This window comes from Astatotilapia calliptera, chromosome 4 (genome assembly GCF_900246225.1).
Source record: "Astatotilapia calliptera chromosome 4, fAstCal1.2, whole genome shotgun sequence".
Taxonomy (NCBI): domain Eukaryota; kingdom Metazoa; phylum Chordata; class Actinopteri; order Cichliformes; family Cichlidae; genus Astatotilapia; species Astatotilapia calliptera.
Genome location: NC_039305.1, coordinates 11,914,791 through 11,928,026, shown reverse-complemented (window position 1 = coordinate 11,928,026; position 13,236 = coordinate 11,914,791). Strand labels below are relative to the sequence as shown.

The following is a 13,236-nucleotide window of genomic DNA, read 5'->3' as shown; positions in this document are numbered from 1 at the left end:
TATCATGAAATGTATACACCTGGATGCAGTCGGTTTATATACTTCACACCACGTAAACTTTACATAACCACCTTTAAGAGAAGAGAAAAAGAAACATACTCAGTTGAGCCTTTTAAAGAATACATTCAGACAGAACCACTTTGGTCCAGGAAAGGGAGTGACCCAAGCTCCTAACTTTAAATGCAAACATGGTTATGGTTACAGCTTAAAATACATGTAGTAGCTTGAAGCTAAATTAGGATATAGCTCTACTGAATCCTATTTTCTTTGACGTGTACAACATTCCTTTATTACTTTGTGAAATGTCTACAAAACAATGAAAAAAAGATCTAAAAAAACACTGCAAAGATACTTGTGGCAGAACCACGATCGATGTACTTCCCAGCAAAAATGTGGCTGTCTGCTCTATTACTATCCTCAGCAGATGTTGATGAAAAATAACTTCAGCCTGCAATTTTTTTCCCACCTCAACAGAAGGAACTGACTGAAGTGTTAATGCACAGAGTCTTGATCTGAATGAGAAACACGTTGCCGCTGTGGGCTACAAAATGGCACTGAGGAATCACAATGAGAGTAGTTTCCATAATAAAACAGAGAGCTGTGTCTACTTCTTGCCTTATACAGGCATGGTGTTTGGGAATGTCCTGTGGTGCTTTACTGTATATGCTAGAGGGAGACTGACTCATACTAACCTCTGACCTCTGTGCTCTATGTCAAGCCACTTGCACTGGTTTCTATCAAACCTTTGCCAGCAGCCCATTATTCATCTTACATCCACAAATCTGGAATACTGAAACTACACACATTCATACCCTGAAAATACACACTACCCACTCAAAGACATGCGTGGGAAATATGGACTGCAATCAAATAAAATCACCTGTATAAACACATATATAGAGAGACATAGTATCTACCAATTATAAATTAACATTGTGCAAATAGATACATATAAAGTCAAGTTCAGTTAGTTCTGGCAAAAGGTTTCAGCAATTCAGATATTCATTTCTGCTCTGCAGGTTGCTTCCCTTCTTTGAAAATAAATGCTATCAGACACAAATGTACCACTGTCTGATTAGCTTTGTTTGCCACTCCAAAGCATGCTTGTTCAGCTTTTGTGGTGCAGAGTTTTGTTCAAAAGTGTTCACAGCCACTGCAGACATGGTACGCATTAGACTCTGTTGGTATGGTTACTTGGCGAATCCAGTCACTAGCAGTTATTAGCAAAGACGTTTTCGTCTGACACGATGGCACCGTAGAGTGATTATTCACACAACTCTTAAGTTAAGCTTGCAAAATTTACGCAGTCTTCATGCATGAAGTCCCAAGACCGTCCTCGTGCCAGAGGTGACGCGCCATATTTAGGAACAATGCTGGAGTCACACCTTTACAGGCCGTAAAGGTCTGTGTATTTTTATCCTTGATTGGATAACCACCCTGGATTCAGGGGCGAGGCATGTCATTCAGACAACATCTTGATGGCAAAAGGTAGAAAAGGAAATGCGTGTAGTGGCAAAGGAATTCGACTATCACCTTAAAACATACACGGCAAGTTTAAACAGCTGCAACAATAGCAATCAGCAGTATTCAACTAATATAAAAAAGATGTATTTTAATCTAAAAGACATAAGAAAGTCAAGTGATGATAATTTTAGCTTATTTATAATTGATCCTATACCATCGCTTGACCTCCTTTAATGTCCACACGCAAGACGAGAAGGACCTGGGGACAGCAGCTGCCAGTTTCCCATGAGCCCTGAATGAGGTCACTTGAACAACACTGTGGTCACCATATTGTTTGAGGTATAGTCAACAGAATTTTTCTTTTTTTTCTGCACATTTTCATCTAAATCACATAGACAGGAAAACATTTACAGATATTAGAGCAAAGCATATATATATATATATATATATATATATATATATATATATATGTATATGTGTGAAAAAAGGTTTCCCATCTGTTCCTACCTACATGTTATTTTGTATATTTTGTAGTCTTTTTTGTGTGTATTCAGTTCAATGCTCTCTTTGTATTTAAACTTTAGTACCAGAAATTTGATAGATAGGATAAGTTAAAGCAGAGGCTCAAGCAAGGACCCTGTGACCTTTACAGTTGGGGTTTATTTATTTATTTTTTTGTTACTTCAGGTTTCATGTTTGGTATGTCATTACGATCTTCCGTGGCTTATCTGCCTCGGGATGCTGTTGCAAAAATTGTTCAGCATGCAGCAGCTTATTATTCTGTGCTAAAAAACATCTAAACTAATCCGTTCACGAGACTCGCAGCACATTCGAAATGTCAGCGTGGATGCCCTTCCTGATCCTCCTCTCAGACTGTGGCGACAGCTCTCCAGTGACGCAGATCTCTGAGGGCCGACCTGAAAAGTGACACCATTAACTTGACTCTTTACAGCTGAGCAGGTCAGTCTGTCAGAGCACGATGAGAGCCCAAAGCCATCCAACTTCCTTTTTTAAGTAGTCCCAGTAGCTTTCACAGGTGGCTCTCCACGTTCTCTTTCTGCACTTCGTAACACTGCAGCTTGTCAGTAATGCTGATGTCCTCTACCAGGATATAGTTACTGATGGTCCCCTCGTGCAGCAGTGAGGCACACTTCCCTTCCTCCGTACTGTTGACCATGCCATTTTGGTTGCTAGCGACGAGCATGTGCCTCTCCTCGGGGCTACAGACTGGGGCGGTGGTTTTGGCGATGTCTGGGAGGTGAGGCATTCGAGGGGCGTGGTTTAAGAGACTGGTTGTTTTTGTGTTTGGGGTATTGCTATAGGTGTGGCGGTACTCCTCCTCAATGTTCCTCCCTAGCTTCCAGCGCTTCCACTTCTTCAGGATCTCAGACTGCACCTGGGGAGACAGCAGAGACATAAAGTAGACACTACAAAGCTTCGAACATCTGAAGATGGTGAAGATGGTGTATTTGTTGTGCAATCGAGATGACTCACTTCTTTGTTGACAAAGCAGTACAAGATTGCCACCAGGAGACCCTGTGAAGACAAACAATACTGATTTCATTCTGTCTACTAGCCATTTTCACCCACAATATTCACTTACATGCTACTCTGCAGCTATGAAAACATGAAACTGAATGTCTTCTAATATATGCACCACAATCCAGGCAGAAACTGCAAGTTTGCTTCTTTAAAATAAACCACAAGTGCCTTTGAGTAACATCTGTCTTAAGATGTAAGCCTCACAGCTATGTTTGCCATCTTTTGACTTTGAAATTCTCTTTTGCTCTGTCTGTTGGTCATCTGTCATATCTGTTTCCAGTGCCTAAAGGTCACTCTAATTATGTCACTGTGTGACAAAGTCATTTAGCAGTGCTCATAGTGCATTAATTTAATCTCTTCTGACACACAAATATTACAGCACATCACGACTGTCTCAGAGATGGAAAACTCACAGAAGCAGAGAGAGACAATTATGCAAGATTATTATTAGTTTTATTATTTTTTAGTAGCCCACAACATATTTCTAACTGTGATTCAGATGCTGTTACAGTTCGGACATTTAATCTTGTTAAGCTAACATTTGTTAACTTACAAAAAACAAACCTTAAAATTGCTGTTTTAACCCTTTTGTCACATCTCTCCACACAAACACTTGATATTGATAACACCCATTCACCCTTGATCAGGACTACTTGGCAAGCACAAAATTAAATTAACTAGTTTCCATCAATCAATCAGTTTGTGTGAGTTTTGTGTGAGTTCACGAGCTGTCACAGGGTGAGAGGTGAAACAACCCGGACAAATTGCCAGTTCCTAGGCACTGAGTACCATGTATTACCAAGTAGTTTTCCATGGAAAGCGTTGAGGGCTATATTTAAGCCCAAATCACAATTCTCTCCCCTAAACCTCACCTTTTTGGTATCAAGCAGTAACTGATACCTAAACAAATCAGAGAAAAACTGGATGTGAATCATGACCTCCTGCCTTGAAAACCTACCAGCAACTGCCACCCTAAGTGCCTCCATATGTGGACTTTGCCTTTCTGGACCATTACGCCTTGGCATCCATTCTTGGCACAGCTGTAGCATGAAGGCTGTATTGTGTGCATCTCAGACAAACCGTAACCGTTTTTGATGGTTTGAGGTGTGTATTTTCTTTTCCTGTTCTGTACTTATGCAAGGACAGCTGAGGTGAATTATTACACCACATAAAGCTTTAACAATAACTTTCATTGAAACCAGAGATGGCTTAATTCACTGTCCTGAGGCACACCACTCTCCTTAAGGTGATTAATGATGCTGAATCATACTAGAAATAGTGTTGTGAAAAAATAAACATGTTTCAAAGTTCATGACTGACAGTCATTTGTTGTTAAAGTCCAACCTGGAAGGAGGAGAAGAAGAGGTCAGAGAAGAGCCTGGTGAGACGCAAGCCGATGCTGCCACTGGTGGACTCATCTGTTGCGAAGATAAAGACCACATTGTGGATCCCGAGCAGCGGGATCAAAGTTAGCGTTGACTTAGCCAACCTGGGACGGAGGAAAGGAGAGACAAAGGAGAGAAAGCAAAGACTAAGTAGAGAGAAAAAAACGCAAATCAATAGAAAAACAACATCATATTCACACTCACCGAAACTTATAGTCTGTGTATCTCATTTGGTGTGCTCGGAGCTTTGACACGAGAATTTTGATGATATGGATGAAGATAAGGAAGTTGATCTGTAAGAGACAGAGAAAGACGGTGTTACTGGAAATAGTTTACTTATATTATGCAAAAGATACCATCATAAAGCTCATCTTTCTCCAGTACAGTGGAGATGGATCTTCCAGATGCATACAGGCCCAGAAAAATTGTGATTAAGGAGAGAAATGGAAGAAATCCGAGTTACAAATATCACAAAGGATCAGCATTAGTCCCAATAGCTGTGCAAAAAAGTGTTTTCAAGCACATTGGGAAACCCTTTCATAACAGCTGGCATTTCAGACAACAGTAGGTGTTCTCCTGATGAAATCACTTATGATGTGACCTTTAATATTTTAAAATAATTTGTCATGGGTAATTTGTGGTGCTTGGACCTAATGCGTGCATTTGATTTCTGTCACGGATTGTTATATCAGCAGCCCAGTATGTACTGGCATGAGAATTTAATGGTGAACGGAACTGTGTAACGCTGCACAGTTATTCAACATTTAAACCATACGGTAACTTGTAATATTTAAAAAAGGAGCTTAACCATAGCCATGATAAATTGTTAATCAATATTAATATGCACTTACTGGCCATTTCATTAGGTACATCTTACTAATATCACTTTAGAGCCAATATAGAAGTGTTTTAATTCATCATGGCATAGATTCAACACAGCCCTGAAAAGATTCCTCCGAGATTTTGGTCCATGTTAGTTGCACATCCATGATGTAAATCTCCTATTCCTCCACATGCCAAGTTATCCTGCTGGAAGCAGCCATCAGGTGATGGGTACAGTGTGGTGATAAAGGGATAAGCATAGTTGACAACAATGCTCAGGCAGGTTGTGGTATTTAAATGATGATCATTTGGTAGTAAGGGGTCCAAACTGAAAATATATATCTATTTTTTTGATCGCTCTGTAAACCAGCGGTCTCCAACCTTTTTTGCGCCACGGACCAGTTTATGCCCGACAATATTTTCACGGACCGGCCTTTAAGGTGTCGCGGATAAATACAACAAAAATAAAACTAGTACCGGTACCGAAAAAAGAAGCTTTATTCATAACACACGTGAAAAGACCCAGGAAAACCGAGTTAACGATAAAAACGATAACAAAATAACACTAAAACCCCATAAAACCATAAATTTCACACCCGAGCCTCAAACGATGCTGAATCATACTAGAAACGACTCACGGACCGGTACCAGTCTGTGAACTGGGGGTTGGGGACCACTGCTGTAAACCATAGAGATGATTGTAGGTGAAATACTCGGACCAGCCTGCACGGTACCGACAACTTGGTGCATTCAGCATCACTTAAATCACTTGTCTTTTCCATTCTGATGCTCAGTTTGAAGTACAAAGTTTATGCCACGATGCTGTATCAAAGTGGCCGGCGAGTGTATATAACAGATGCTAAGCTAACTATAGGCTGGCTAAATCTGTCAGCCCACTGCGTATTAAACCACCTACATATTTATCTACATATGCATATCTGTAGTTCTATGTTTGCACAGACTTGAATGAAATTGCTGTAATTGTCAAAATATCTGTAACACCTGGAGCAGTCTAACACGCACACACTACACACACACAATTAATGTGAATACTACAGTGTAGTTTTCTACTGTGTCGTGCAGTTTGAGAATGGTGGGACCAAGATAAAGAGGGAAACAGTGAAATTGGGACCAGCCCTCCCATTCCAACAGGAACTCAAACACAGGAATTCCTGTGGGATACAGGTCACTTAGCTGGACGATAAATGCATGGAAAGTGCCAGGATGTCTGGCCTCACTTAAGAGCCACGACAAATTGGACTTGTGTAAACGCTTAGAAGTGACCTTTGCAGAACACATGTCTAATAAAAGTCCTGGTGACAGGATGAAGAGAGTATGCAGAGCTGGTCACAATGCAAATATTAATTAGATTTAATCCACAAATCTTTGAGTCCTGACAGGCTTCACAGAAGTTCTGGGTGAAGCACATCTTACCTTTAACACAACATGAATAAAAGAGGTGTGTTTAATATTTAACGGTGCACCAGTGGGGGATAAAAATAGCTGGAAATGCTTGATTCACAGTCATATACCACTTTAAGGCGAAGCTGCTTTTTTCCCATTAACGTTTACATGCAGAAATAATTGAAATGTTAAAAAAAGGACATGGCATAACAAGATGCGAAGACACATAACGAGGAGGAGGACGACGACAAAATTACCATAACAGCTGCCAGTATCGGAGCGCGTATGATCCACCAGTATTTCATGTTTATATTTTGCTCCCAGCAACTGAAAAGAATGAAAGAAAAGCACTGAATGAAATATCAGTGAGAGACCACCTGACATATTTCCTCTATTTTACTAGAACGCTTGTGGACACGGCTCACACTGTAAAACATGTTGTTAAGGCTTTTAAGACTTTACATAAGAGCACAGTGTGACCTTAAAAGCACTTCATTTACTCCTTACTCCAGAATATTTGGCGTCCTGCTGAAAGCTAACATGAAATATTAAGAATGTGCAAACACAGCTGTTAAACCAGACTGGCATCCAGCAGGAGATAAAACATGTGTGAAAAGTTGAATTGCAGCCAATCCTTCATGTAGTAAATTGTGTGTTAAATTAACCGCAAGCATCAAGATTTTTGGAGAAAGACAATCTGCTGACTTTTTTTTGACATGGTGTCCTGATACAAATGTTACAAGCTAAAATTTAAACTCGTTGGCAGGTTTCCACCCTTGTTAAACAACCTGGAGAACAGGGAAGAGGGAAAGAGAGGGAAACTTACTCCTGATTTTCATACAGGTATTTAATCGCCACCCATGGCACGAGGAATATTAATGGGGTACCTGTGAAAAAAACAAGAGATGTCTAAATGCAAAACAGCCAATTAGCACTTGACAATTTGTATGCTCTTACTTCATTTGGCTCAATTCAAAAAGTATCGTATAACACATAATTGACTTGCACCCCCTGACTTATGACTTCACAGATTCAGGCCAGCTCACCCCAACCGATGCACTGGTAAATTTTGAAGTAGTTCCTCTCCGTAAACACAGTGATGACCAGGAGGTTGTGGAGGTAGATGCCTTCCACCAGCAACCAGTAGCTGTTAGCCATGATACTATACTGCATCATAACCATGGCAATGCGACAGCTGACCATTGTCTGCAAGAAAAGTTTAATATCACATATTTTACACTGCCGAGAGGAGTCGCCTGACACATTATTTAGCCGATGTGAGATTCAGGCTCTGTGCCCACAGAGGTAAGATTTTACAACAGCAGCAACTTTAAACCCAATTTCAGCCATCTGTGACAACCCAGCGCACATGATCCTCCTTTTATATATGTATCTCTTCCACAGTAAACGTATTTTATTTTGGTCATGTATGCAGTCTCTCATCTTTGTTGTGTTGGTGAGACTCCTCACTTGCTTGACTAACATAAGTAATCAATTAAAGCCTTTTTAGCTGTAACTGTTTTGAGATTAAAAACAATTAAATATAATGTGGATATTAGACAGAGATAAGTACGGTAAATGCAAAATGCAGTTTTTAAATAAAGATTTTATTGATTAAGGAAGAAAATTGGCACTGGTCCTGTGTGAAAAAGTAATTGACCCTCTTGTTACATCATGAATTAACTGTGATTAATCTCTTTTTTTGGGAAGCTGAGTTCAGTTTCACTAAACAGGCTCAGACATGATTACTGGCAGACCTGCTGAATCAGGAAATTACTTACATAGAACCTGTCTGACAAAGTGAAACAGGTTAAAAGATCCCCAAAAGCAACGCATCATGCTACAATCTAAAGAAACACCTGAGAAACAAAGTCACTAACATCTATCAGCCTGGAAAGGGTTCAGAGCCATTTCCAAGGCTCCAGGACTCCAGTGAATCACTGTGAGAGTCATTATTTACACATGGGGAAAACTTGGAACAGTGGTTAACCTTCCCAGGAATGACCGGCTCCAAAAGCACATTGATGACTCATCCAGGAGATCACAAAATAACCCAGAACAACATTAAAGAACCACAGGCTTCACATGTCTCAGTTAAGTTCAGAGTTCATGATTCAGCCATAGGAAGGAGACTGGGGGAAAATGGCACCGAAGGGAGAGTTCAAGGAGAAAACCACATCAAAAAGAACACAAAGGTTCATCTTATATTTGCCAAAAACAAACAAAACATCTGGATGATACCCATAAGAGAAAGCTAAACTTTTTGAAAGGTTTCAGTCCCATTATGTCTGCCGTAAAAGTAACGGCAGACATAAACACTGCATTTCAGAAAAGGAACATCATACCAACAGTAAAATATGGTGGTGGTAGTGTGATGGTCTGGGGCTGTTTTGCTGCCTCACGACCTGAAGGACTTGCTGTAGTAAATGGAACCATGAATTCTGATGTCTAGCAAAACATCCCGAAGGAGAATGTCTGGCCATCTGTTCGTGACCTCAAGCTGAAGTGCACTTGGGTTCTCAAGCAGGACAATGATCCAAAATACAAAAGCAGGTCCATCTCTGAATGTCATAAGATGGCTCAAATATCTCATCTCATCTGATCACACTGGTCTAGTCTGCTTTTTCAGTCAGAAAGCTGATACACTGAAAAAAATTGTTTGGCCAGCTCTTGGATTTACGTAAGCATCTTGCGTGTATTTAACACAAGTGCCTCATGCTTTAAAGTTAAGTGTAACTACATAGTGTAGAAACTACATGATATGCAGAGAGGCTAGATTAAATTGTTCATATCATGTTCAAGTGAAGTAAGTCAATAATATATCAATGTTAAATCCCGCGACACTGCACGGGTTTCAGACTCACGCTCTTTAGATCGTGGTTTCAGGAAGGCATCCATCTCAGTCAAGTCGAGCAGCCACCTCTACTTTTTTTGGTATACTAAAAAAAGTAAATTGGGTGGTTGTTACATTAAAAAAGTCTAACTTGTAATTTGAACACAGTAATTTCATGTTTCTATGAACGTAATTAAATCATGAAGAATCTGTACGAAATTCAAAAACTTAATTTGTTCTTGTTGAGACGACATGATACAATCTAGTAAGAGTGGTTAGTTGCTGAACTCATGAAATTCACAAGATCGCACAAGATTTCAAACTGCAGGAAAATCACTGGAGTTATAAGAGGCAGACAACTACACACGAACCACCTGCATGCTATTGCTATTTATTGTGGATTATTACAAAAACAAAAAAATTCTGCATGAAATACAGGAAATCATAGCTTTCCTACATTTCCTAGATTGTTGGCATGGTGGTTAGTGCTGTTGCTTCACAGTAAGAAGGTCCTGTGTTCAAATCCACATTCTGGCTAGTTTGCAGGTTTCTCTCTGGGTATTCTGGTTTCGGTATGCAGTTATTAGAGTTAGGGTTAACTGGTAATTCTAAATTACCTGTGAATGTAAGTGTAAATGGTTGTTTGTTTCTATGTGATAGACTGGTCAGCTGTCCAGGGTGTACCCTGCACCGTAACCTATCACTTCAGGGTTGTTTCACAGCCCTCCTGCAACCAGGATAAAGAAGGATGGTAGTTGTTGAAGACCCATTCAATTTTTATGGTAACCAGGATCAGGACTTTGTTGAACATTATGTAATATGAAGACAGCAAGTAGTATTTAAGTGACCAAGTAGTATTGGGGTAAAAGTTATTGAATAGTGTTGAAATAAAATGACAAAATTGTGAAGGATTAAAATATTCCAAGATCTCAACATACTTCATCTGAACATGTTTCAATCGCAATTTATGAACACAAAATGCACCGGTTTACTGAATATGAAAAAGTTGTGTTGATTTAACTCAGTTGTTTAAGTTTCTGCCAAAGCAAAACATTTGTGTGCAACCAATGTCCACTATTGAATCAAGTAAATCCAACATGGCCTTTTTTTCAGTGTAGGAAAGCAACTGTTACTTAAATAACCACTCATTACAACCAAGCCAGACAGAAGAGCATCTCTGAATGTATGACATGCCGAAACCAGAAGCAGATGGGCCACACTGGGTACCACTTCTGTCAGTTAAGAACAGGAAACTTAGGCAGTGGTACTAGTAAGTACTAAACAAATTGTCTAATGAGCGCATATATGAATCCTTTAAACAGAATCAGGATTTTTGTTCTTATAGAGCTCAACATTTACCTTTATGACACATTGTGAACATACTATAACGATCAGAACCTAGATCCAGAACTGTTTTGCACTTTTAATTTATCAGCTAATCAAAAAAAAATAATAGAAAGATCACAAATAAGAAAACATTTGTCTCATTTCCACCTGTGTTAAGTCTTTGGTGATCACTGTTAAATATGAAGAGCAAAACTGACCTCGTTGTTGACCAGCAGCTCTATTGGAGCTATAGATGCAGGGGGGAATCCCTGCTCCTCGTCTCTGTTCAGGCCCTGTGCTATGTGGCTGGTTTCGAACAGAGCATCTTTGATGAGGACAGACAAAGCTCGCAGGATGAAAGAGGCAAAAAGATTCATGTGGATGTTGTTCCTCATGCAGTGGAGTTTCCTGATGAAGGAGAAGCAACAATCATCCAAGAGGTAATCTGTTGGTGTATCAATCATCTGGTTTTGCTCTCTTAAAATGTGCTTGAAATGATTTAAGGTGTAAATGATTATTACCTAAAGAATATGAGGATGCCAAGAGCCAACACTAAAGCCACCAGGGATAAGGAATAGCCCACCGTGTACATGATCCGAATATGGACATAGTACTGCTGCAGATCAGAGCACACGTTTGTTAAATCTTTTTCATTTTTATTTTTTATTTATAGTAAAATTAGACAAAATTTCTTTATTCTTTAGCTTCTCTCAGCTATATCTAATGCTTTCAGATCAAATAGAATAAAAAAAGACTATTCTTACCAGATGTGGTGCTTGTTCATGAGAATCACACTCGCTGGTATTATATGTAGTCACCCACTGGCCATTCACATCACATTCCTGATACACCACGCCATGCTGAACTACGCACACACACACAGAAACAGACCTCTGTGATTTACTGAGAAGTCCAGTCATAGGCAGCTGTCCTTCTCTGCAGGGCATTTTAAGTGACCTGGCATGAGCATGTCTGAAATATTGTGTATGGCCAAAAACTCACACATCTCTTACCTTTACGGTGCCATGGCAAATACCACGGGCATGGCACAACAACAGTAGTGTTAGGGAGTCCATCGGGCCAACAGGCATAATTGTTAAAAGTCCTGTTGCACACGAGGTCTGTGATTAAACAAAAAAAACCATAACATCACAATATATATATGCTGAGAAACCACAGACTAACCCTGAGAGTCTAAAACTTGCAGAATGCAGTAAAAATTAATTATATATTATATATTTGGAATGATTGCTGCTAGTAGCTATTATGTAAACATCAGGGCAATTTAGCTTGACTTCAGAGTCCTGACCTCCTACTTACAGTATATCACGTCTTCAATCGTGTTTCAGAACAGAGGACCAAAACAACATTAACTATACGGAGAGATGGGTGTTCGTGAAGTGATGTATAGGCTAAGCTGCTCTTACGCTAATGGAGGGTGACAGGAAAGGTATGTAAGTGCTGCAAAGTGGTGTGATTTTGCATGCAGTGTGGGAAGCAGCCTTTCTGAAAGTTGGAGCAATCTGCTGCACTAACCAGCGAGCATAAAACATGATAACGGTCTTTAATGCGACTGAAGGGTAGCGTTTAGCGTGTAGTTAAACATTTTGCAGATGGGAGCTGCTTTTTACTAAGCATGAGCAGAAAGTGAGCATGGTGTAGTAAATGTATGACTGGAGAGGAAATCGCTGCCGCCTCATGGACTGGTGAGCAAGCTGTTACCTGTTCTGCAACATTAAAAGGCTTTTCTCAACAATGTGTTTGCAAATCATACAAATATCTCTTACTGTCGCATTTACATTGCTCCGAAATGTTGCATATTTTGCTGAAGTGGTTATAATTAATAGTTTTGCATTAAAAGGTTATAATACCTTTCTGTTGGTTCACTGTCATAGCCCAACTCAACTCTAAAATGTCTGCTTTGAATTCTAAAGAGCAAACTATTATAGTTACCATCTAGCTAATGTGTTTACTGAAGTAGTTGCTCTTGAGTTTCATACTCCTTAGCTACCACGGCCCCTTTATATTTATTTCATTTAGCCTGATGGAAAAGGACCTCCCTATTCCTTCTCCTTTTCCTTCATTACAATTGCTTTAAAGTCTCTTTGTGCTGGTTTCATCTTTGCCTTGGGCTGTCGGCGTTGTGTTCATGCCTAAATACTAAGAGAAAGATCATATGGGACGCCTAGCAGAGGCCCCAGTCCGTGAGATCTTCAACGCACACCTCCGGCAGAGCATCACCAGCATTTTAGAGGGAGACTGTCATGGTCCTGGGTCGTGTGACCCAGTGTGTTATGCTTAGCCTATTTTGATGTTTATTATTTGTTTAGGTTCTCTAAGGTAGTCCAGCCATTTGTATATATCACCCCTGCATTACGTCTCCCTTGCCCTTCGTGTGTTTATGTCTGTGTGTCTTGTACTGTCAAGTTCATGCTGTCAGTTATGTCACCTCCCCCTGTA

At 39.9% G+C, this 13,236-nt stretch overlaps 1 protein-coding gene across 3 annotated transcripts in view; it reads right to left on the bottom strand.

The window, feature by feature from the left end:
- Positions 1-2,104: 2,104 nt before the first annotated feature.
- The window catches only part of gcgra (glucagon receptor a), a 49,362-nt gene continuing 38,230 nt past the window's right edge, over positions 2,105-13,236 (bottom strand). For all 3 annotated transcript variants that reach the window (XM_026164735.1, XM_026164736.1, XM_026164737.1), the window contains exons 4-14: positions 11,790-11,897; positions 11,541-11,641; positions 11,298-11,392; positions 10,995-11,184; positions 7,664-7,823; positions 7,444-7,504; positions 6,875-6,944; positions 4,596-4,684; positions 4,351-4,495; positions 2,959-3,000; positions 2,105-2,860 (exon numbers count right to left, since the gene is read on the bottom strand). In XM_026164735.1, coding sequence (XP_026020520.1) covers positions 2,495-2,860; positions 2,959-3,000; positions 4,351-4,495; positions 4,596-4,684; positions 6,875-6,944; positions 7,444-7,504; positions 7,664-7,823; positions 10,995-11,184; positions 11,298-11,392; positions 11,541-11,641; positions 11,790-11,897 — 1,427 coding nt within the window. In that variant the 3' untranslated portion in view covers positions 2,105-2,494. The remainder of the gene's footprint in view (positions 2,861-2,958; positions 3,001-4,350; positions 4,496-4,595; positions 4,685-6,874; positions 6,945-7,443; positions 7,505-7,663; positions 7,824-10,994; positions 11,185-11,297; positions 11,393-11,540; positions 11,642-11,789; positions 11,898-13,236) is intronic.